General features: G+C 42.2%; 1 protein-coding gene across 2 annotated transcripts in view; it reads right to left on the bottom strand.

Moving 5' to 3' along the window:
• Positions 1-630: 630 nt before the first annotated feature.
• jag2b (jagged canonical Notch ligand 2b) overlaps positions 631-24,747 on the bottom strand; it is a 43,228-nt gene continuing 19,111 nt past the window's right edge. The window contains exons 4-25 of one of the 2 annotated variants that reach the window (XM_084952219.1): positions 21,585-21,842; positions 20,887-20,947; positions 18,662-18,792; positions 17,238-17,357; positions 16,808-16,918; positions 16,577-16,690; positions 14,891-15,004; positions 14,431-14,537; positions 9,833-9,995; positions 9,567-9,728; positions 9,320-9,433; positions 9,047-9,160; positions 8,752-8,865; positions 7,219-7,335; positions 6,892-6,919; positions 6,291-6,376; positions 5,321-5,434; positions 4,917-5,032; positions 4,263-4,511; positions 4,037-4,168; positions 3,654-3,804; positions 631-3,526 (exon numbers count right to left, since the gene is read on the bottom strand). In XM_084952219.1, the coding sequence (XP_084808345.1) occupies positions 3,006-3,526; positions 3,654-3,804; positions 4,037-4,168; positions 4,263-4,511; positions 4,917-5,032; positions 5,321-5,434; positions 6,291-6,376; positions 6,892-6,919; positions 7,219-7,335; positions 8,752-8,865; positions 9,047-9,160; positions 9,320-9,433; positions 9,567-9,728; positions 9,833-9,995; positions 14,431-14,537; positions 14,891-15,004; positions 16,577-16,690; positions 16,808-16,918; positions 17,238-17,357; positions 18,662-18,792; positions 20,887-20,947; positions 21,585-21,842 (3,197 nt within the window). In that variant the 3' untranslated portion in view covers positions 631-3,005. The remainder of the gene's footprint in view (positions 3,527-3,653; positions 3,805-4,036; positions 4,169-4,262; positions 4,512-4,916; positions 5,033-5,320; positions 5,435-6,290; positions 6,377-6,891; positions 6,920-7,218; positions 7,336-8,751; positions 8,866-9,046; positions 9,161-9,319; positions 9,434-9,566; positions 9,729-9,832; positions 9,996-14,430; positions 14,538-14,890; positions 15,005-16,576; positions 16,691-16,807; positions 16,919-17,237; positions 17,358-18,661; positions 18,793-20,886; positions 20,948-21,584; positions 21,843-24,747) is intronic. The other variant, XM_084952220.1, reaches the window with a different exon arrangement.

The following is a 24,747-nucleotide window of genomic DNA, read 5'->3' as shown; positions in this document are numbered from 1 at the left end:
TTGTGTCATTACAAATACATGTACAGTTATTGAGCAGAAGTAAATTTAGTGAGCAGCTTATTTTGCCCACTTTGCGCTTTCGTCTTTATCCCTGTGGACAAATATTGCAAAATCACAGGGTGAACTGCTCCCAAAAGAATTACTACTCAACTATTGGCCTCTGGGCAACCACTTTCAATCACAAGGCTCAGTTGGTTTGTATTCCCACTTTTAAGTTTCTATTTTAAATCTGACATTCTATCTGGATGGAACTAGTTAACGTGAATTTCTGTGTATACCGATGACTCCATCATATTCCTATGTTATTGCCACCTTGATTGACCTTTTGTTTTGAGGACAGCCATTGATTGCACGCGCTTGCTTATCTGGTCCCTGTCTTTGAAACAACCATTTCAAGGGCAATGATTTCAGAGGTTCATTGTAGAATGACATACATCTTGGGTGTCCCACTATCTCCAATCGGCATTTTCTCTACACTGACTGTAGTATAAGGCAAGATTTAATTTAAAAAAATGAAATACATTGACAAATCAGAATGTGTGTAATCGTTAAATGTTGCTGCTCAATTTACACTGGATGTGAATATTTTGGGGTGATTTTTGCACTGTAAATCAAATATTACAAGCGTGATCATGGTGTGTCAAAACTGCTTTAATAAATAGGTAGGATGATTATTTAAAACAATGAAACACCCTTTTTGCTTTGTACAAAATTAACGCATGTCCCTTGTACAATAAAATGTATACAATATGCATATTCAGCTTTTAACACCAGCAGTGATGCAGCTTTAATTGTTTATTTTGCTGTGTCCCATTTACAGAAATACAATGGCGTTTTGAGACAATGACATGATATGAAAAGGGGTAAAACTGTTTAAACTGAGTTGGTAACTTAAAACACATTTGCATGATGGCAAAGAAAAATCTGCATCTGCAAACATTGTTCCCTTCATTAAAGCCTTTAAACCAAGCTAATGCTAATGCAAGATGTCCACATTTGACCCAACATCCACATTCAGAACTCTAAACTGCCAGGAGTTGACTGGTATTTCTTTTGTTTTTAAACCATCCATCTGTGTTTTATTTTAGAAATCTCCATGACAGTAAAGTGACAGCAGTGCACTTTACTCAAGCGAATAAAGCACACCACAGTACACCACAAGATGTCTTACCTGCCTTAATAGTGGAACAACAACAACAAAAAAGGAAAAAAAAACAAAAAAACCCCCAACAACATAACACGACCACTGATAACACAAACAATGCATTGTTACATTAAGGCACCTGAAATAAAAGGGTTTGTGATGGGTTTATAAATGGTTTGGAAACTTGTTAAGGCTATAGTATTGGCAGCTTTAAAAAAAAAAGAAAGACAAAAAAAAAAAAAAAAAAAAAACCAATGAAAAAGAAAGCAAAAGAGCGGTTTGACCATAATAGCAATATGATTTTCTCTACAGCACTTACAAATAAATAGCAAGTAAATCTTAGAGCTAAACAGTTAAGAGCAAAATTAAAGCATTTATAGTACATTTTCCTACAAAATAAAACATCCAGGTTGTGCTTCCTACTTCTAACTTTGCCAATTGTGTATACACCCCCCCTAAAAAAACAACAACAAACAAAACACTAAGGGAAGCTAATATTGAGACTGCATGCTAGACTGAAAGAAAAGCCAAAATAACATCAATGAAACGAACAGGATGCCTAGTGATGCCTCGGCCCTGTGAAAGTTATTCTATCACATAATGTAAAGGTGAAAAACCAAAAACATCACTTTTTCTTTAATATTTCAAAACACATATTAATCCCCCCCCCCCCCCAAAAAAAAGACAAACCATTTATAAACCCTTCATAAATTCCTTCATAGGTGGTACCTCATTGTAAATGTTCCTAACTCTTAACTGCGGGACTCTGAGTATTAAGTGTTATAAAACCTGCCTATTTGGACTGGCATTAAATAAAAGGAATGGCGTTGTAAAAAAAATAAAAGTAATATTAATCATAATAATAATAAAAATGTGTGACTTGTTTTTTAAGTTACTTATTTCAAATATACACAGCGACTCCTTTAGTATTTACATGTATGTACAGAGTATTCATTTCTGCTTTGATCAAATACCTTGAATGGCGTTGCTGTGAAATTGAAGTCTAAATGTACACATATCCCTTTGAGATTTGAGAACAAGGAGGTCAAACTGGGCAGCGCAACTTGGAGCCTGAACGCAGCTCTTAGAAAGGCACTTGCTACCAACTCAAATACTGCAAAAAATCGTCAAACAGAGCTTTCAGCCAAGAAAACGAGACAGGAGAAAAGGAAAACAAACAAACAAACAAAAACAAGGAAGGCCACATAGTAGGCACTGGGGTTTCTGCCCCCTCTTCCCCTCCAGGCCAAGTGTTTTTGGTAAGGCTGGCGTGTGACGGCCACAGGTGGGCAAAGCTGGAAGGAAACTAGAGCAAAGGGAGAGTTTCCCCTGTTACTGTGAATGCAACAACAGTCCATGTCTCTATAAAACCCTTCCCTTTCTCTCCCTTTAATGTGTATCTGCCCCAACAGACACTGAACAGGAACCCACTGATAGTTCAACAAAATCATAATCATCTGTAAACAAAACAAACAAAAATAAAATCATTATACAGCCTGTTTTTTTTTTCCCCCTCAATCCATATCAGTGACTCACCATTTACCAACAAGTCCATAAACATAAATTGCAAGGAGCTTCTTTTGCCTCCTGAAATATCATTACATCTCAGCTCCTTCTGTGTACATGTAAAGGAAAATAAGGTAACAGAATGAAAAAAGGATGTTCACTGTGCTCTAGCCCTCCTGAATCAAAAATCACTTCAGGTGACAGTGACGAAAACATGAAAATGAAGCAAACAATGGCTTATACAAACAAAAAGCATTTTTTCCTTTCTTTCCAAAAATAGTCCAAACTAAAAATAGTCACTGCCTTGCAGCTTCTCTTGCTTCCACACTGCAACTCATTTGTTTATATATATATCTCATACACAATAGTCTCTGAGGTCTTTCTGACCAGTCAGGACCGCACTGACATTTTTCCAGCGGTTGTCTTTGGGACTGTAGCCTGGGGTCCGGTGGGGGGCTTTGAGGGGTGAACTGGAGCTGTGCATGGTGCAGATCACTCCTCCACTGGGCCGCACTGCAGTCTTAGAGTACTTATAAACTAGCTGCTTTCCCGCCTCTGCTCCACCGCACTCCTCCTCGAGCTCAAGCTCGCCTTCCGTCTCCTCCTCCTCCTCATCATACGTCCGACAGGAGGGGCCCATGAGCTTTTTGCGCTCCTGCTCAGCCTCCCTGTTGCTTTCTTTCAGCTGCTGCTGCTCCTGCTGACGTCGCACAACGATCCGCAGTGGCTCCCACTGGTTGTTGACGCTGTCGTCAGCGGCTGATCGGGAGGTCCTCTCGCGCTCTTTTCTCCGTTTGCGTGTCCACCAAACACATACAATGATGCAGAAGAGGCAGAGCAAACAAAAGGCGACACATAGTAGAGGCACCAGGTAATCTGTTGACATCAACATGGAAGGAAATTGTAGAAAAAGTAAAGTCAGTAGCAGTGCGACGTCAGCAATAACTAAAAATGGCTGGCCCTATGAAACCATTGTGCAACATTTGCGTTAATCATTCCTTACCCACTGATGGACGCATGACCTGGGTTTCCACTTTGACCTCAATGACTGCCAGCATTATGGTGCTATTGTGCCGCTTGGACAAGGTGCCCACAATGGCACTGGCTGTCTCCTGGATCAGACTGTGGTCAGGTAAATCCTCTGGATGGAAAGACTGAGAACCAAATCAAAAAGAAAGGAAGAGATAAGACACCATGAAGTCCCAACCAAACATCTTATTGAGTGTGCCACTTGGGTTGTATGGTAGGCACTGGCTGTTTGTGTATTTTATGCCCCCACCCATAAATCTGTGTCAATCAAGCTTGGTAAAATCTCCAACATGAGCTAGAATAAGGTTGTTTTAGAAGGCAATGGAATAATCACCACTCTAATTCAATTTTACTTACTATAGCCACCTCTACAGCATCCTGATTTGAATGAGAGAGATCACAGAGAAGGAGAAGAGCGTGATCTCTTGCCAAGTGTCTAGTATCAGGAAGATACCTCAGCTCAAAACAGATATTCTCCACTGTTGTTCCCTGTAGATATACACAAAAACCCAAAACGCATCAATCAGAAGCAACACAAAAAGTCGTTTAAACGGTTCAAAACGATATGTGGCTGATTACTCACCGGCGGTACTTTGTCTCTGTTGAAAACGAGTGTTATGCGGCCGCAGCTGTTGTCCAAATGGCCGCTGTTTGGCTGGCACTTGGTGGTTACATGTGGAGGTGGAGGTCCAACCATTGAACAAACCCCCCACTGATGACAAGGGGGGGAGAAGCAGGTGAAGTAGCTATGCTCCAGACATTCTTGTCCAGCTGGACAGGACTGGTCACGGCCCGATGACTCGAGCCGGCACGGACGGCGACCACACAGCACCTGGTGTCACAAGGTCAAAATATTCACTTAGACGTAAGACAACATTCGCATTGCCATTTCTTTCTTGCGTCACTTGTCACCATGTTAAAATGTCATGTGGGAGTGTGACTTCATATGAAAGCATTTTCATTCATGCTTCTGGAAATATTCTTACGCTGGACACACTTGAATTTAATATCCATTGTGAACTCAAAGACACAGAATGGAAAAGCGAATAACAGGACATCAATCAAGCCATCTAAAAATAGCACAAGTCCTGGAATCTGTTCAAAGGTGCGAAAGAAGAGTACCTTGAAGGCTAAACTCTAAATCATAGGTGGTTATTTAACTTTAGGGTCCAGGAATAAGATAAACACGATGAGCTCTTAATCAGAACGCCGTTTTGATGGTAATTAAGTCTCTTACCTTTGTACAATCCAGCTTGCCATCGAGGCAATGGCAACTGTTGCACTCCTCCTCCCAGTGGCTGCCATGTGGAAACTGCAGCCCAGTATAGTGGCAAGTTTTCCCAACACCTATGACTATAGATAGGAAGAAAGAACCATGATGCACTTATGGAACAGTTTTAAAATCTCCAGCTGTCCTCCTGCAGCTCTCCTCTCTGGTCTAAGCCCCTTGCGGTAGATAACGACATTCGTAATTGCATGTCATAACCAGACAGTGAAAGCCCTCAGCATAAACCACTGTGCCACTGCAGCTCATTCAATGCAACGCTTTTTGTTATTAAGATACTCCATGGTTTTAGCCAATAATGTAAATCTAAAGGAGGTGATTTCATCCTGAAATCACTTAAATTTGAGCGTGCTTACACTCTTGGCATCTGGCTCCTCTTCTTCCACGCGGACAGATGCATCGGAAACTATTGATCTCATCCACACAGGTGGCTCCATAGGCACAGGGTGAAGACTGGCACTCGTTTATGTCTACACAAAGAGGAAAAACACCAAAATTTAAGACAAAATGTTAAACCATTAGTTAGGTCTACGAGTCTTCCAAGCTCCCTGAAACTTGATGTTTTAAGTACTATGAGCTACTGGGAAAAAGTTGACATCTTAAAACAAGACGTGGCCTTCTTATGCCTTTTTTGCAACCAGTCACCATTGGCTGTGCATTGTTAAATAAATGTTGTTCTACAGACAAAGTTTATTCAAAAAGATAGAAAATAACTATAACAGTCACATTTTCCCCCGCTCACAATCATATCATATCTATCTATTACTTTTGATGCTTTAGGGAAAAAAAAACCAACAAACAAAAACCGCCCCCCAATAACACCCCCCCCCCGAAAACAGCCAGTCAAAACTAAAAACTTCCAAAAAGTGCAAAATAAAAATCACAAAGCCTCGCCTCCCGTGTCAGTGGGAACCTCCAGGGCATTGTCACCCAGATTTCACATGAACATGTCTGAATGAGAATTTTCAAATTTAAGCCCCAGAAAAAGGTGAAGGCTATCCGTCCAAAACAAAGGAGCAGAAAAGAAGAATTTCGGGGTCACTGGGTTATTTGTCTTCAATGTGTGAATATGTGACTGTGAGTACGGAGGAGGGATGACCTTTGACCCCCCAAGGCGTTAAAGGACTAAGAGAAAGTGAGAGGGGTCTGTCTCGGTCTCACATTTAGGTGTCAATACCGCCATCTTTTTTCACGCCCTATACTTTTTTCCACCCCTTGTTCCATGTAGCAATCCTCTTAATCATGTTCTCATCAGGAGTATCATTGCGGTTGGTTTTAGCCATCACATCCAAAATCGGTTCATCATAACCTCATGTCATCACTCACTGATTCTGCAGTCAGGTCCGGCGAAACCGGGGGCGCACTCGCACCGGAACCAGTTGACTCCGTCCACGCAGATCCCACCATTGTAACTGAGGGAGCAAAGAAACTGACAGTTAGATGAGACCGTACATCCTTTCCAGCTACAACAAAGTACATCGATTGTGTGCCTTTGTGGGGGGGGGGTGTCACAAGGCTCAGTTCAACCCATCAATACAAGCCTCCACCTTTCAAATGCTAATAGGTGTGTCCAGTCCCTCCCCTCCCCTCCTCTCATCAGGCCTTCTTCCATTCCTCCTCAAAGCCAAGCTTCCCCCCAGGTCGCACGGAAAGAATGGACACGTACACCCCCCCTCTGCCATTCTACCCCCCACCTGCATTCACCACAGGGTAGGTGGGACTCTTGTCCTCCCCACAAAACTCCCACTTCTCACTGTCCTATTCAATATTTGAGCCCCCTCCTCTGCGAGATGCCCCTTTGAGGCTTGATTTAAGGACAACTTCCACTGCTTTAGTGGCCCTTCACCCCTCTGGCCTGTAAGGTCTGAGTAAAGCGTGGGGATGAAGGAGCCAGGGAGGTGTGCAAGGAAAGAAAAATGTTACATACCATGGATGAGGGTCGCAGTCGTTTGTATCTGTTGAAGAAAAGAAAAGAAAAAGTAATATATCATCATCATCTTTGTTGCATACGTGTGGCATGCTACCCCCCACATCTGAATTGACCGAAGTCTATTATTTATATGCATGTAATGCAGCAATAATCCCAGCCTTATATGATCATGGGTTTCAAGCTTTTGTTACTTGCACACTTTATAATAAAACTTAAATGTCCCATTGCAACAGATTTCACTTCTACTTCAAAAACAGTACATCCTACACACAATTATGGTGATTTTACTGTCAGTTATATTTAAAGTTATACAGAAAAACTAACTTTGTCCACAGGTGGGGCCTTCCCAGCCCTCTTTACAGATGCAGGTGAAGGTATCGCCTCCTCCCACACAAGTCCCTCCGTTAGAGCAAGGACTGGAGGCGCATGTGCTGTTCTTAGCTATGGAAAGAGAGAGTGAGTCACGAGGTGCCCTAGACTGTCAAAACACAAAAGAGCAACACATACACAGGTATATGATTCCAAGCAGTGGAGCAAGCGGGTGATACTAAACTACCGGGAATAAGGTTACAGGTTTCCTACACATTATAAACTTACCGTACAGTCCCTATAGACAGTTATTTTATGTTCTACCAGCCTATATTTATCATCATTTTACTATTTTTTTAGCAACAGGCTTGAATAATTACTTGTTACCTGAGTGTTTGTGAAAGGCGAGGTAATTTGGGACATGCTTGTCTCACTAATTCCAGCCAGCCTTTAAATTAGCTAAAAGTAAGCTCTCAGGGAGGTCCTCCTTGGAAGGCTAATACCATATTGGATTGTCTGAATCATCCACTCCATATGGCGGTGTAGCTTCTGCCCTCAGGTTATCATGTAAGGTCAACCGTTTGGTCTCTCATGAGTGCTATTCAGATATTTATAATGGGTTCTATTCTGCAAAAAAAATGGGTACTTTGCTAACTTGTTATGAATTTTCATTTCCCACTTTTTTTTTTAAATGCTAAACTGTTGATGCCATTATGTTTGTCATGTTTACTGTTTCTATATGAACCTAGAAAAGCAGGACCGTCACCAGAATCCAAAACCTCTTCCGATTAAAACATTTGCCAACTTTCTCGTCAACCTAAAGTTGGCTCACCGATCAGGCAGGATTAAACTGCTGAAATGCGACACCAACAATGGAAGCCGATCAGAGGTGGCTGTTAAGTCTCTAAGACTGCATGACATTTCTTTAAGGAAGGGCCAACAGACATCCCATCTATTACTCCAAGTTTGCCCACCATAAGGTTTATGAGTGAAAGACAATCATGCTCCGTCTCCTACACTTAGTTTTAAAATACAATAATGTCAGTAATATAAAGCATCAGAAAAGTTTCTGATAATCTTACAAGTGGATGTTTCCTGTCAATTTGTGCCAGTTTCTTATTAACATGATTAACATTTACTTATTCACCTATAAGGAACTGCAGTAGGTTTAAAATCAGGGCTGATTAACAGCCAAACTTTTTCATCCTTGAATCCATCATTAGCATTACTCTGGCTTAGCCTCACCCACACACATTTCTCAGCTTGTTCAGAGGGTTAAGGTTAGGCCTGGCATTGTGTCCATTAATGACAATTTAAGCCAGTGACGGAAACAGCCCATTTCACAGTTATGAAAAGCATTAAGAGCTCCCAGCAACTACAAATGTAGCCGAAATGATTGGTCCATGCATCGTCTGTTTAGTGAAGGCAAAGCAGAGCAAAAAGCATTCAGTAAACATTTTAAAGTTTTTAGATTTCTGACAACTGTACAAAAATCTCCCATAAAACTAAGCCATTACCTTCCTTAAACCTTAACGTATTCTGCCTCACCTGTGTTGCACGTCTTTCCTCCCCAACCAGGTGGGCATGCACAGCGGAAGGTATCCCCGTGGTCATTGCAGGTTCCTCCATTACTGCAGGTGGTTTCATCACACTGTCGCTCACCTGGCAAGAGGAAATTAATTAATTAATTAATCATTTGTGTCATCCAATAATGATCTAAATGTAGACATCAGTTTACAGTTTCACAGCTGTAAAAATACACAAAAGGTGGAGCTGGAACTACTGGGAGCTGTGAACATAAACACACCCATTAACACATAACCCACACACCCAGATAACTCACGGGAATGGCAGGTCTTGCCCTTCCAGTTATCAGTGCAGTTGCAGTAGAAGTCGTTTACCAGGTCGATGCACTGTCCACCATTCTTACAAGGATTGTGTCTGCACTCGTTGACATCTGAGGAAGGAGGAAAGTTTCTATGATTCAAGTGTTTCATTCACTTTTGCATAAACTGTGGCGCGTTTGGTACAAAGCAACGCAGTGGTGGCAGATTCTTTAAACCGGCCGTGACTCTGTGTTTAAGAAGGACACAAACACTAGCAGGAAATCACTCACTGTGGTCACAGAGCTGGCCCTCCCATCCATCAGGACAAACGCACTGAAATGAGTTCACTCTGTCAACGCAGGTTCCCCCATTTCTGCATGGGTTGCCTATGCAGTCGTTAATATCTAAAATAAAAAGAAAATGATATGACGTATATAATGATATACTGAAAGGGCTAAAAGAAAAGAAAAACACCCCAAAAATGAATTACAGACCACACAGCACCTCCAGAATCTGAAAGCTCAAGTCTCTACGTACTCTCGTGACAGTAGATGCCACTGAAACCCGGATCACAGACGCAGGTGAAGTTTCCGGCTGGCTGGCTGATGCAGCGTCCTCGTGCGCCACAGACATTGGAGGGTATGTTCTGTATGCCATCCGAGTCATTGGTTGCAACAGCAATGCTGCAGCTGTCAATAGCTGTCAAAAATAAACCAAAAAAAACCCACAAGTTTCAGGTTCAGTGTTTTCTTATATTATCGATCTATTCCAGCCCTTTCCCCCCTGCAGATTCCTTTAGCCACCTTGACATGGAGTGGTTTGGCAATCCTCTTTGAGCCTTTCACACATCTTTCCTTCGTAGCCTTCAGGACACGCACAGTAGAAGTCCTGTTCCATGCTATGACACTTGGCCTCATTCTCACAAGGGTTTGGATCACAGGCATCAGAAGATGATGAGCTTGGGATCTTTGGAAAAAAGAGGAGAAGAGAGAGGGGGGGAAAAGGACAAACAAAATATACACATTAAAAGAGTGACTGTTGCAATTATAAGACCAATGATGGAAAAATCACTCAGTAAACATAGTAGTCCATCATCTTTACACAGCCAGGTATCTTCTTCAGGTGATGATGGAGACCAAGATGATCTAAAGCACTATATGTTAAAACAGTCCATTTGTATTTATCAGGTCATCGCAAGCACAAATGTTGTGGATGCTTCCTCAAACTAACAGCCTGATGTTGGACACAAAAACCCCGGCAAACAATAAAGTAAACTGGTGTGACTTAGTACACTCAAAGTTTTCTTCAACAAGTGCTCACGAATTGTGGGGTGGTAGAGCAGATCAGCTACTAACTGGAAGGTTGGTGGTTCGATCTTTGGCTTCCCCAGTCTGCATGCCAAATATAAATCCTTAGGCAAGATACTAACCCCAAATTGCTCTCCGATGCGCCCATCGGAGTGTGAATGTGTATGAATGTTGGTTAGATTGTACTTGAGTATAGAAGGAAATGCTTGTATGTGCGCTATATAAGAATCAGTCCATTTTATGGACAAAAGAGTTTCTAAGTGGTAGAAAACATTATCTTCACATTAAACTGCCTATGATAATAAAGTAATCAGGCCAGCTGGAGTAAGGACAGCTAAAGTCTGAAGGTGAGCAGCTTAGCTTGGCTCAAGCCTCTGCGATTAAGAACAAACTGAGTAAGTGGACGAGCAATGTAAGCCTCAGAAACTTTTACTAAGCTCATCAACAGAATCCATGCTTTCGGTTTTACATCTCTGCCCTGCGTTATCATTCAAGATTATTTTGAGAGGAGTCAGAATGCGAAACGGAGCAGGCAAAAGAACGGCTATCCATTATGAAGCTGGTTCCACATCATGCAGAGACAAGCGAACACATAAATATAAATCCTCTGACACAGAGAGAAGCTGCCTAGAGGTCAGAGTGATAACTTCAACCATTTATACGTACGGCATTTCTGGGATTGGACAGAAAATCTTTCAGTTCCTATAAACAGAGCATAACTGTGCATAAACTCTGGGTTGCAACCCGTTGCCATTTAAGGTGCTGAAAAAGGGAGATGGAATTGGGCAACGGGGTTGGTGAAGTTTGTGGTCACACACAGTTTATTTTAAGTGTCAGGGCCAGACTTCTTTCTTTAGTATTTGCACGTGTGTGGTCAGGGAATCACGTCTGAAGGTAATAAATCTGCAGAACATCATTGTTAACTGCTTGTGCTGTTCAGAGCACAAAAGTCATTGTTAATGCAGCAGGCGAGAGCCCAGAATTTAGTGCGTTTCATTGCATAATTTATTTTTGTTGTGTCTAGCCAGACTTTTTGGCGATCGCTTAGATCACCCACAGGTCCTCTGTGAATAAAAAGGGCCCAATTAAATGTAGATTGGCAACTGAGGACTCACATTTTACTGACCCCCTCTTTTCTTTCTTTGTTATTCTCAACTTGTATCCATGTTGTCCACTTGTCATCAAGTTTTCTACAGGAGAAAGAGGCTCTCGTCACCAGCACCACCCGGGCAAGTTTAAGCGAAATTGCAAGATGCACCATTTCAAGTGGTCATAACAAACGGTCCTTTGGTACACAAGAAAAGTTGGCTCTGAAGAGAAAACTGGCAAAGGTTAAATCGGGTATTCCTGGAAGTTTTTTGTTATTTGCCCTTTTTTCTTCACACCTCTAAGATTGTTTAGATGCAAGTTGCCCATTTTTGGATATCTCTTGCTTTAGAGATGTTTGCTTTCGCGTGAATAAAATCTCACTAGATGGCATTCACCGTGTTGCGAGTAGTTTCATGTAGGATATTATCTTTCTATTGCACTACATCCACCAGAGGTATAATTGTGCAGATGGAGGCGGGCATCCACCTGGGTCCTGCTGGTGTCAGCGTGTAATGTTTAGAATTTCTTTCGTTTATCATTATTCAGCAGCTGGTACCTCGTGATCTCAATTAACTCTGAGATAATTTAATATATTGCTTAATCTCCATAACAAGAGTCTTAAAAAAAAAAAAAAAAAGCATTGGCCAATCAGATCACCAAGATATTTAGGAACCATGAATGGATTTCAAGGCAGCAAATATGAGATATTTCACGCTGGGACCTAGTGCTTGACCGACTAAAAGTGATATTCACAGAGTCACACTAGTAAGTGTGCTTGAATATAAAAAGATAAAGCTCTTTTTTGCTTGGCCCCTTAAGTAAATTCACAAAATTCACCAAATTTAAGCATGTCTACTACCATAAAAGTAAATGCATCATATTTGTCCCCTTTAGCCTTTTCTCTGTACCCATTTTCTCTGAAGACATGAAACACCGAGGCAAACATGACATTGATTAATCCAGTAAGCACTTGATTGTGTAGAGATACTAATCAGAGAAATACGATGCTGGAGGCATTGTAGTTTTGGCACTGCGGGGTAGGAATATACGGCCCTGCAACAGCAGGCATTAGAGCTCTGTAGTATGCGGGCAGAAATCCAGGGTCCCCTCATTCAGAGAGGCTCATATTTATAGTAGAGATGCTAAATCAGGATTGGCTCCTGACCAGCAATGTCCTCCATTCAGGGCCCAAGAGATGCAGCCGAGTGTCGGTTTCCTCACTGCTAACCTACATTCAAACACTCGCTTCATACATGAAGGGCTGCAGCAGGGACACAAATATGTGGCATCTTTATGAAATAAAAGTATGAATTAAGAGAAGTTGCCCTGTGACGTGGACTTGGCTTGCAGGGTTGGAGGCTGACAACATTGCACGTTTTGGCAGATCACAGCAGCGATTTGGCACGTAGGGGAGTTTAATGATCTGCTGGATCAGATGACTATTGTGTTATGGCTTTTTGGTTGTCTTTATAGTTTAGGGCAATTTGTATACTGTAGTTTCTAGTCCATCTTAATGACACTTACGTCCCAATTCATGGGCCGCTTTGCTTCACAACATGTTTTCTAGCATCCAACTTCACAGGAAACCATTTCCCCATCAGTGCTGGTACAATTGCACATGATTAGTCGCTATGATGGCATTTTGTTAACGTTCTACGTTTACAGAAGATCTGTGAAACAAACAGATCACCTTTTTACGGTCATGATACCAGGTTATAATAAGAGATATCATCTCCTGATTTACATGCATATAACCACAAAGCATTAGGCGCCTCAGGCAGCCACAGTGTGATGTGTGATCAACTCCAGCTGAAGGTCAGTCTCTTAGGCTACATTCAAATCGGACTTTTTTGACCCTATGCGACCCATATCCAATCATGGTATGATGGTTTGAACAGCACAAATCCGATATTTTCAAATCCGTTTTAGAAAGTGACTGCTGTTTGAACGGTCATGTCTCATTAAATCCGTCTTTTATGTCACTGACACAAGACAGACACCAATTATCAGCGCCGGAGAAGGCAAACGAGAAAGCATGGCGGCGGCGGAGGAAACTGGAGACTGAGCGAGTCAATGGAGAGAAACTGAGGTTTTGGACTTGATTAGCATATGGGGAGAAAATTCTATTCAAGTTACGACTGTGCAGAAATTGATAGACTGCAGCAACAACACCTACTATCTCTGTAGCTGCCATTTTTACTTCTGTAAACTTCTTTTGAGCATGCGGGCCGCTTTGAGGGCTGTGAACCGTTCACACCAGAGCGCGTTTGCGGTCACATTTTATTTGTAGTGTGAACAACCAGACAAAAAAAATAAAAAAAATAAAAAAAAATAATCGGATTTGATCAAAAAAATAAAAAATAAAAAATCTGAATTGAGCATTAAGACCTGCAGTGTGAACGTAGCCTTAGACCTCCAAGAAAACACCCTGAACTTAAGTGGACATAACATACAAACTCCACAGGTCCTGGACCCCTAAGTCTGGGGTGGGGAACTCAAGGGCCGGTGTCCTGCAGGTTTTAGGTATCGCCCTGGGTCATCACAGCTGAATCAAATGATTAGTTCATTCCCAGGCTTCTGGAGAACTTCAGGACATGTTGAGGAGGTAATTCCCCCACCCCTGTCCTAAGCACTAAAGAGCTCAAGTTAAGGTAGTGTGTGAAACTTCTGGTTTTGGATCGATCAAATAATCAACGTTACTAATTTACAAGCGTTTGTTGAAACAAACTTTGAAAACGTGAAATTGTGAAAACCAAAAATGTGCCTTGGCAAGGCCAACAAGTCCAGAAATGTGAAAGGCAGTAAAGCACTTTACGAAACCATAAATCCTGCATGATATTGGTTTATGGAATTACAGCAAAAACAGGTTTCTCCTCATATTTTATACCACAAGATGTAATAAAGGGTTAGTCAGCATCTCGCAGCAAAAATTAATAAATGAAGCCTACTGCTACGTTATGTATTGCAGTTGTTCACTGGTAGAACCTGGGTAACATGAGACTCACCTCACACAGCTGTCCAGTGAACTCCGGTGGGCATTCGCACACAAAGCTGTCCAACACAGCGCGGCAAGTTGCTCCATTCTTGCACTGACCATGGCAGGCACTGGTATCTGAAGAGAAAGACAACAAGAATGAGCAAGTTTCCTAAAAACATACATTTTAAAAATGCTACTCCACTAAAAGAGTAAATCAGTTGTGCATAGATTAAGTAAAAGTTTGGAAAAGGAAAAAACTAGTGAAGTGAGAAGGGTGCCAGATAGACTCTTATGTAACTGGGCATGCATAACACAGCTGGAGTTTCGGTTTGCGAGACGAGAAAGGAACACGTTGCCACACGTGTGGAAAGTAAGCGGTGCCAAAGTACACCTAAGCTGTGCATCCAGAAAGTGAGGAGGAGACATCCGAGAGCAGCCAGAAGAAGAGTTATCGATTTAGGAGCGACTTTGAAGGGAGGAATACTGACTGATGTCACAGTTTTGTCCGGACCATCCCCGAAAACAGCTGCAGTGATATCCGCCAATCAAATTTTTGCAAGAGTAAGCGTTCACACAGGGCTGTCTTGCACACTCATTTGCATCTGTGAAGGCAGGAGTAAGGAGTCAATCAATTGAATGAAACCAGAGAAGGGACAAGAAGATGGGAAAGAGACCAGCAACCCAGCTTTGAAGGCCTGCTGGCACCTGCGCTCTTGTATAATCGAACACTCAGAAGTTCGAGTGAGGTAAAGTTCGAGGAATAAAGAGTTAATCAAAGAACAGTTTAAATAATGAGGATTTTTGGTCAACTTCTGAGTTACAAAACTTTATGAACGTCTAATATTTAATGGCTCAAGTGCCTTAATTCTTAAGTTTTTTGTCCAGTTGGTGTCAACCGAGTACTGCTATAAAATTACCTGCCCATTATTGGAATTCAAAAGCACAAAATTTGATATAAATATATTCATTCTTTTCAGTTTCTTGACAAATTAAAACATTGCTGGTTAAGATCAGGTGGAGCGGTCTCATAAGCTCGCTTCTGTACCAGAGAGTTCTCTCCACTTTCAAAGCTATAGTCTTCAGACCGAAAATGACGCAGGCTCAGGCGACAACACCTCAGGCACTGTATCAGACTTCACACAGCTTTAAGTGCCACAAACAGCTTTATTCAAGCCTTTACTCCACAATACATGGAAACAAACTTTGAAGAGTAAATTGAAGAGTAAAAGTGCCGAGCTACTTTCAGGATCTCAATTTCAAATTCAGTGTAAGTGATAAAACCACCTGAATTTAATATTTAGCACCGAGTTATCCTGTAGTGCATTGAGTCGACGTCATTTTCGCAAAAAATTCCCCATTTGCATCACAGGGTGTTTTTTTCCCTGCTTAAGAGATTTTAGCCAGACTGAGAGAAAAGCACTGTAATTAAGTCTTACGTAAAGTTTATTTTAGAACTTCATAATATTTCTAGAATATGTTTTGTGCGCCATATAGACAACCTCACAGTAATTCTATACACCACTTTGACCTGTTCAATAAAGATTAACAGTTTCACTCACAAACATCAACCACCTGCAGGTATCAAAAGGGTGGAGGGTGTTTGGGGAGGAGAGGGCAGTCCGCAGGGAGTCCTGCTACACTCCCCTCACACACCTGTCTTCTCTATGAAACCCCAAACTCTACACATGCACCAATGGCCAGGTAAGACAGGAGGCCTATAGCTGCCTGTAAACTGAGACCGGAGCTGGTAAAACGACACTGAACTCTTGGGATCTCTTTCCTGCCTTTACCCCCACACACGCAACCCAACTTTGTTTACCGGTTGTAATCCATTTCCTGACTTTATGCTGGTCACGTCCGCTCATCGGAGAGGGAGGTTTTATAGAAATGAATGCCACAGAGAGTGGCCAGCAAACAGCCGGATATAGGCTTTGGTATCTCATAAAGTCATAGAGAAAAAGGTGGTCACGCTGTGGGAAGCTGACAGCTCATTCAGGATACCAACATCCTATATTGTGGCCTTGTGACATGGCAGTTTCATTCCAAAATGATGAGCAATGCTATGCCTGCGTGTCAAAGGCCAATTATTTATTTTAGGAAAAGGAACAAACAGGAAAAGGGCAGAAAAACATCTTCCCCGGCTGAAATAATATGTGTATGCACACAAAACTCACCTATCTGGCAGGTCTTTCCTTCCCACTGAGGGAGGCACACACATTCGAATCCATCCTTCAGGTTAATGCAAGTTCCACCATGAGAACATGGACTGGAAGCACAGTCATCCAAATCTGAGGAAAATACTCAGGTAAGTGACTGACTAATCAAAAACCTGATTTTCATGGCTGAAAATCACTTTCATCATATAAAAATAAAAATGTGCGTAGAAAAGAAATGAAGACACTCACTGGCACAGGTTGGATTATCCCAGCCTGGAGGACACTGGCATTCAAACCCTGCTGGAACCTCGCGGCATGTACCACCATTTGCACAAGGACTGGAAACACAGGCGTGCTCAGCTGAAGAAGCAATAGTGTGGAAGAAAGGCAAAAATTAATTTCATATGAGATATGTTTGGGTATTTTTTTTTTCCTGTTTTTAAAAGTGTATTGTTAAAAAAAAAAAAAAAAAAAAAAAAAAAAATACAATTCTCCATTTGTCTTGCTGGATGCTTTCCCTACAAACTGTAAATAAGTTCACAGAAAAAGTGCCATGTATTTCTGACTAGCAAAACAAAGGCCAGTAAAGCTGAGAGAGCAGGAGGCGGCAGCAGCGGGGGAGAGGGCAGAAAATATGCTGTACATGGAAGGCCCACCTCCAGGGAGTGGATTCTCTCACCTATCTCACAGTTCTTTCCAGAGAAGCCCTCTGGACAGGCACAGTGGTACTCATCTGGCTGGGTGTTCATACAAGTTCCTCCGTTAACACAAGGCTGATGGCGACCGCAGTAATTCAGATCTGGAGCAAAAACAGCAGGGAGATGCACAGTGAAGTGAAATGACAACTCAAGGTTGCAAAGAGTGAAGCACAGAAAATCTATGAAGCTGTCTTTTTTTCACTTTACCCTATATTTTCAACCAGGTAGAGAGAAGTTTGATATTAAGTGATAAGTGAATGTTCAGAAGGAACATGAGGATTAGAACTTCACCACTCAGAAACAAATCAAAGATGACAGCTGTTAGCTCATGCAATACCCTTCAACACACCCATTTGGCAAACTGCATACTGAGAATGCCATTTTAATTGCTTTAACCTGCCTAGCCAGTTTTTGGCCATGCAAACCCCTTTGCAACCCACCTCTACATTATCATGCTGTGTCTGACCTTGACACGGGTACAGAGGCATACTGCCAAATATGAGTTAATGCAGGTCAAAATAATGTTTTTATAAAACTGTTCCTGGTTGAACTGAATACTAGAATTTTATCTGTATTGGTATATTCTGAAGTGACACTACTAATAATTCTCTTTAACAATTACAAGTGGAACAAACAGCTCTCGTCTTGTTCCACTTTTTATCCCGTTGGAGCAGAGAGCTCCCAGAAAGCTCGTCAGATTCCTCAGTCAGCAAGAAGCACCAGCTGTCCACTTTGACAGGAAGCACAGTGTTTTCTCAACCCCTCTGCTGCACTGCATTAAAATAAATTTTACTGTATTCAGACCACTAGCTGTGGAGACTTAGTCTGCTTATCTGTATAAATGCAGTTTTTCACAATTATATTCTTTGCTTCATTATTTTAAAGCTCCCAAAAATAAACTAACTGATCGCCGCACACCAGCTTTAGGCTAAAAGCCAGGTCACCCTAAAGGCTGGTAAATAAATGAGCAGGGGGATCAGTCTCCGCTGGGGATCTTAGGGCCCATTCTCATCCCCTGAAGAGCCCTGTGTGACGAAGGGATGTGGGGGGGTGGAGATCGGGTGTCCCTGCTGTCGCTCAGATCACACAAGCAGTAAAACTATCCAGCCGCCGGTCTCCACTCAGAGAAAATGAGCAGTAAATATAATTCAGACCTCATATAAACAGTGTAATTCTGTAATAACTGAATAACTATAATAATATAAAGATAAATGTAACTCCTCAATGTTAATGGGTCAGGGTGTGAGAAGCTTGCTCATCTATTACTCATGAAATCCAAGAAACTGTACCTGGAGGGGGAGCAGAGGAACGACAACAACGACTCACCCTGCCTGGTGTTGAGAGTCCCTGTGAATACATTTTGTAAAAAAATAAAAAATAAAAATAAACAGCATTTCTTCCATACCTTTTTCGCACATCAGACCACCCCAGTTCTGCTGGCAGTTGCACTGCCAGGGGGCGTTGCAAGTCCCGTGGACACAACCAGGATGAAGCTCACATTCATCACAAAACTGGCCCTTCCAGCCATATCTGCACCTGCCAAACAAGAACACAGCCATGAATAATTTCCCTTTAACAGCTTCTTAAAAAATTGTTGGTTTCATGGTCCGAATCCTAATACAGTGAAATCACCATCGGTGATGAAACAATCTTTTTAAAATATCTACATAAAACAATCTGCAACTTATGTCCAACAGTTTTGAAACTGATATGGTTTTATGCTTGATTATAAATCACCACAACCAAACTAGCGTCTGTTAAGGAGAACAGTTCTTAAAGACATCCATTAGGCTGTGAGCTGCTGTAGCTACTAATGATGCACAAGTGACAGACAGCCTGTGGAAACAAACCTAATATTGTACCTGCTATAGTGTCAACACATCCCATGAACTTCTGCCAACTAATCTTAGTAGAGGGTGACATTCCGGGGCAGCAGGGGTTAAGGATACTTCCAGTAGCTACTGTGCATTGGGTTAGAGTATGCGGGTGAGGTGGATTTGGGGGCTACAAGGGTGACGTGATGTTTCTGAGAGTGCGTGGCTGGAGGTGATTGTGTGTATACAGTGTTTATGCGCAGCAGTCTGACGCTTCGGGACTGTACTCGGCTATTCCAAGGCTGAAATGTTGTCACGGCAGCTGTCTTGTCAATTGGCTGCTATTTTGAGCCCCTTGCAGACGGCACCGCTGCCTCTCTGAGCTTTCAGCACCCCCTTCCAACCCCCTCTTCCAGCCAGTCTCAGACTGTGGGGTCCAGGGGTATCAGACTTGGCATGCTTCATCCACTGTATTCAATTACCACCAGAGAGCTTGACAGCAATTTGGCAATAACACTAAAAAGAACATGGAGACTGCTTTAAGGTATCCAAAGAGTAATTCTGTAGTTTGTCCTTATTGATATAATTAATCGCAAATGTGAAACTTATGAAACTTGGCAAAACTCCATATAGAAGGGTTACAATTAATATCTAAGGAGCTCTTAGGAACACTGCAGCAAACCTCTTAAATATGTCAGAACAAGCCTAATGCGGGCTAATAAAAAGCCTCAATACTGCGGTGTGACAACAGGCACGTACTAGCCTTTGTGTTTCTCAAAAGCCCGTGGCAGATGAGGCAAAGCCCATAAAACCTTGATGAAATAAAGGGAATAAAGGGAGATGGCAAGGGATTTGATGCAAGCTTTCTGTGACCTGAGGCATCATTAAATTCATGCCGCTGCAGGAAGTCTCTTTACTGCTGCTCTTCCATTGATGTCACACTTCCTGTTGACTGCAACTTGACATTTTGTATGACTAAGAAGAATGCGCTAACTAGAATAAGGACGGCACAAGAAAACACCATTCCCTCATTCCTCAGCTTTTGGCCAACTCTCTTTCCTAACACATGGAGGCAAGCGTTCCCCCCCCCATCCAGCAGGTGAAAGACGGGGGTGGCGAAATGACGACGGGATGTACCACATCCTGGAAAGGTGGATTCACTGGGACATCCAACGTCACTTTATCTAATTGTCGTTTCCACTTTGGGAAATGTACATAACACGGCGGGATATTCATTTCAGCTCCTGTCCCTTGCCCTTCGAGGAGGACTGCAATGCGGATGGGGAGAGCATCTGACAATTCCCAGCACGTTTTGCAGTGGTCAAATTCACACACCAAGACGAGTCCCTTTCTTCAGTCCGAGCTGCAGAAGCCTGATGAGGTGCTTGGTATTCTAAGGAGGATTTCGGATAGCTAAAAATACAAGAAGGCTGGTACGGCATTGCCCTTTTCTTCTGAACCGAGGTGGAGATGCCCACGAGGGAGGGAAAGGCTGACACACACACGCGCGCACACAAAATACAACAGGCTTCGACAAGTGAAGGTGCCTCTGCTTTAAATCCAGCCTTTCCACCCCCACAGATTTAGCTCCTCTGCTGAATTTTTAAGAAATACCGATGCAATTTTTCTATGTTTTAAAAACAAACAAACAAAAAAATCCCAACATTTCGTCTAAAAATGCATGAGCAATATGACAGTGATCTAACATTTTACGAGATGTGATACATTTAGAAAATTACAGCGCCAGAAACAGAAAGATTCTGCATTTATGATTCACATTTTTGCATATCAAATAAAATCTTCCCAGTCATCTTACTTGCATTCGCCTGGGACACTGCATGAGCCATGTAACAGGTTGCAACCTTGCTTGCAGATCGCTAAGACAGAAAAAGAGAAACAAAATGTGTTTATTTAAATGCATCTCTTCCCATCCCATGCAACCCAGGTAATTAAAGAAGTGGAGGAAAGGGGGCACCAAGACAGAAAGTGGGTGGTAGAGACGCTGGTTTGTTTTGTTTGCCTTCATCCTAACAAGTGCAACAAGACATGAAAATTCATGGCACCCTGACTAGACAACTTTATGGCCTGCATAAAACACCACCCTCTTTTTTAAAAAAAAAAAAAACAAGCCAGGCCTTCTGCGCTGTCCTCCCCTTTTTCACCCTTCATCTTCTAAGGTCAGTTGGATGATTTATTGAGGGCCCCCCACTCTCTCCAACACCACCCACAAGCATGACCTCAACACTGCTAGACTTTAGAATAATGACCTGACCAAACATTCTACGTTTATTTATGCATGCTGCACATTTCTGCCATCTTACTTTAATAATTATAGCCTTGATGATCAGTAAAGAGTAAACTGATCGGACTCCCTTTGAAAATCTGAACCCAAACTTAATAGAAACAGTTTAAAAGACATCTCATTAAATAGATCTCAAAAGGCAGCGAATCTTTACAATTCATTCACGCATTTCTTTTTATTTTTGAAGACATTTTAAGGTGCTAGGAGCTCACCTATTGTGCAGTCGTGGCCCATCCAACCATCCAGGCACACACGGGTGCCGGAAAGTCCACAGCGGTAGTGGCCAAAGTAGTCGTCACGAGGAGAACACTGTATGTTGCACGTGCTGGTGTAGTAGTTTTCGTCACACTTTACCCGGATACGATAAGTGATGCGAGCCACGGGCCCATCGTGCATGATTGTCTGCCAGGGGTCACCAGGGTTGATCATGCCAGTGCGGGCGCTGCGCTCAATCAGCAGGTCCTCCTCAGCTGAAACAAAACGGGGTGAACACCAGTTAGTGCGATTCAGACTCACTTCCTTCTCACCACACATAAAGCAACTCAACCTGACACTGGATCAGATATTAGTCCACTCAAAAGGTGTCCTGACAAAACATCCATCTATAGGGCAGTTTAGTTTTTTGACTTGATCATTGTGGTCATCTGAGTCGACACAAAGTGTGAAGCTCAGACGATGACATTTCATTATTGCCTTTCTCTTGTCATGTTCAACACAAGGTTTAGAAGCTTTTATTGTACTTGTGCTAAAATAATATCCTGAATTAATATTTCACTTCATTTCACTTTCACACCTCTTGTCGGCTGAGAGCAGCTACACTTACAGTGAGAGGAGGGAGAGAAGAGTCTAACGTGACTAAATAAGAGAGGTATGCAATAGGTAAATTGAAAGTGGTGTTTAAGTACAGCCTGATGTTGCCTGGTGCCATGTAAAGAATCATTCCCAGCTTTTTCCTCAAAGTGAGCACCACAGCTTATTAGTATTCCCTACACAAACACCAACTACAGTCACTCATTTTAAATTTTTAGGCGGTCCCAGACTTCAGTGCATTTTACCAACTTTATGAAGCTCTGTAATGCTCCATATTTATTCTCAACCCTCAAGTTAATTTGTATAATTCACAGTTCATAACAATCCTCATAGCTCGAAGTAAAGCCGCATAGTTCTCCCCATTTATAAAAGCAAGACATTTCAAAGTCTCTCTTTTTAAGCCAGCTTTCTTCTGATTGGCTGCCCCCTTGCAAATCGATGGTCTGACCAGCAAGTGAGGGAGCCTTCTCTGCTCACCACCAGAACTGTGTCTGAGATTGCCATTAAGGATAGCGAGGATGTCTTTTGAAAATACAGAGCCAAGGCTATGGGGAAAAAAAAAAAAAAATCTGGCTGGTATTGAGCATTTACAGAGATATTAAGTCTGAACGTTTGTTGCACAGGCGGTGCCTGCACGTATGGTAGACTCCACATTTAAGCCAGATTTAAAATGATCGACTAGTTTAACAGACAAAATACAGAAAAGTGTAACAGATCCGATTTCAGACTCTGACAAACACTTGGACCACATAAATAAGGCACACATGCTGTGCAATAACCAACAAATACCCACTACCCAGGCTGAGATCCTCACACTTTTTTTCCCCTGCCTATTGCACGCTTCTGTCCGTCTGTTACAGACCGAGCCACAGCCTCTAACAGAGTGTCAACAGTAGACTTTATATAGAAGATTACAGATTACAGTTGGAGACTTTAATATGAGAGTCTCTTGGACCTGACTTGCATCTTCAGTCACTCTCAGGAGGTTTTTTGAGATACTGCAGTTTGTGGCACTTTCTGGTGGCTTCGCTTTTCAGCATCAGAGGTCACTGCTTTCTGTAAATAAGCTTCCACTTGCTATCATCAACTTAAAAGGTAATGAAGATCAATCAAGCACTTTAAAAAATAAAAAACACTATCTAAGGAGTGAAACCTTTATGCAGAAGTCTCTCCATTAACTAAGTTGTTTAAAGGCTGAGGTAAACTTATCAGGATGACTAAAAACTAATTTATTTGAAGCAATTTGAAAATCTGACGCCAATGTGGAACCCTCTATCCATTCGTACAGTCACACTCAACTGTACCCACTGAATTTTAAGTGCGCTCTTGAAATTCATTGTCAATTTTCTGGCAACAGCACATAGCATCTGTGAGCTTTAAACGAGCACCACCATGAAGCATCTGTGAAACATTTAAAGCCAATCATCCTCTAGCATTCAAACACAGTCTACTTCTGAGGGGCAGAACGAAATAACAGGCAATCTTTTCACAGTGGAGTCAAAGCTGGAGAACAATCTCTGTGGAAATATGGGGGCCTGTGACTTCCTCCATGGCTTTGGGCTCAATGCTCCAAAGACATTTTAAAGCAGGAACACGCACACAAGCGCACACACATTCCTCTGCTGGGGTCTGACAATGTCAGACAAAATTAAGCAACAATAACAGAAATAACCCTCGGTGGTTGCCAGATAGAGAACAATGGGCTCGGGGCCCAAGCCGGTCTCTGCTACTAAGCGTCTAAACACCGAGCCCGGCCACCCAGTCCAGTCCACTTCCTGCTCGATAAACACAAGGAAAACAGCCGGCGGCCTTTCCTGAGGACACAGGGGGAAGGGAAGAGGGGTGCTATGGAGGACATGACGCTGGAAGAGAGGAATCTCACTGACATCCTCGACACACTGGTAGGCTCTTACGTAGGACCAGACATGACCCCGATGCTGACTCAGGCCAGACAAGTTCAACAGACTGAGAATGTCATGAATTTAACTGATCTTTTACACATCATTCTGCATGAAAATGAATGAAAAAAAAGAATAAAAATAATAATCACCTGAGCGGTCGATCACCATAATTACTTTTTCCCCTCTTTACAACACTTGCCTGCTGGCGGTGTAAAAACCTACAACATATTTACTTTTACCTTCACCTTCTGCATTTTACATGTCATTCAAGAATTTGTTGTGTTTTTCCTTTGAGTGCTACTTTAAGTAGTGCTGCTTAAAAAAAAGAACGACAAATAGTTCAATGACACGCAAAAGCAAAACTTAAGTATCGCTGGTTCATGACAAGTGTGAACTATGGCTACACTTGGAGTGGCGTGTCTCCAGAATCTCCAGAATATTCAACTTTGCAGTAGCTTGCAAATCCAGACCCTGTTCTGTTCTGCAAACTCTGAACAAAGTCTCCACCTGCTACAGGTTCTAGTTAGAGTGCACCTCTAGTACACAGTGAGTCAGAGTACACCACTGGGGTGAGGAGGTCTCTGAAGAGGCAAGTGAATGAAAAAGGAGCACTACAATGGGGACGAACAAGGAAACATGAGGAAGGAAGACTGAATATGTCCCA

The sequence above is a fragment of the Perissodus microlepis genome, chromosome 15, assembly GCF_051167445.1.
Source record: "Perissodus microlepis isolate ML-2025 ecotype Zambia chromosome 15, ASM5116744v1, whole genome shotgun sequence".
In the NCBI taxonomy this organism is placed as follows: domain Eukaryota; kingdom Metazoa; phylum Chordata; class Actinopteri; order Cichliformes; family Cichlidae; genus Perissodus; species Perissodus microlepis.
Note: the sequence above shows the minus strand (reverse complement) of the source record. Positions and strands in the feature narration are given on the sequence as shown.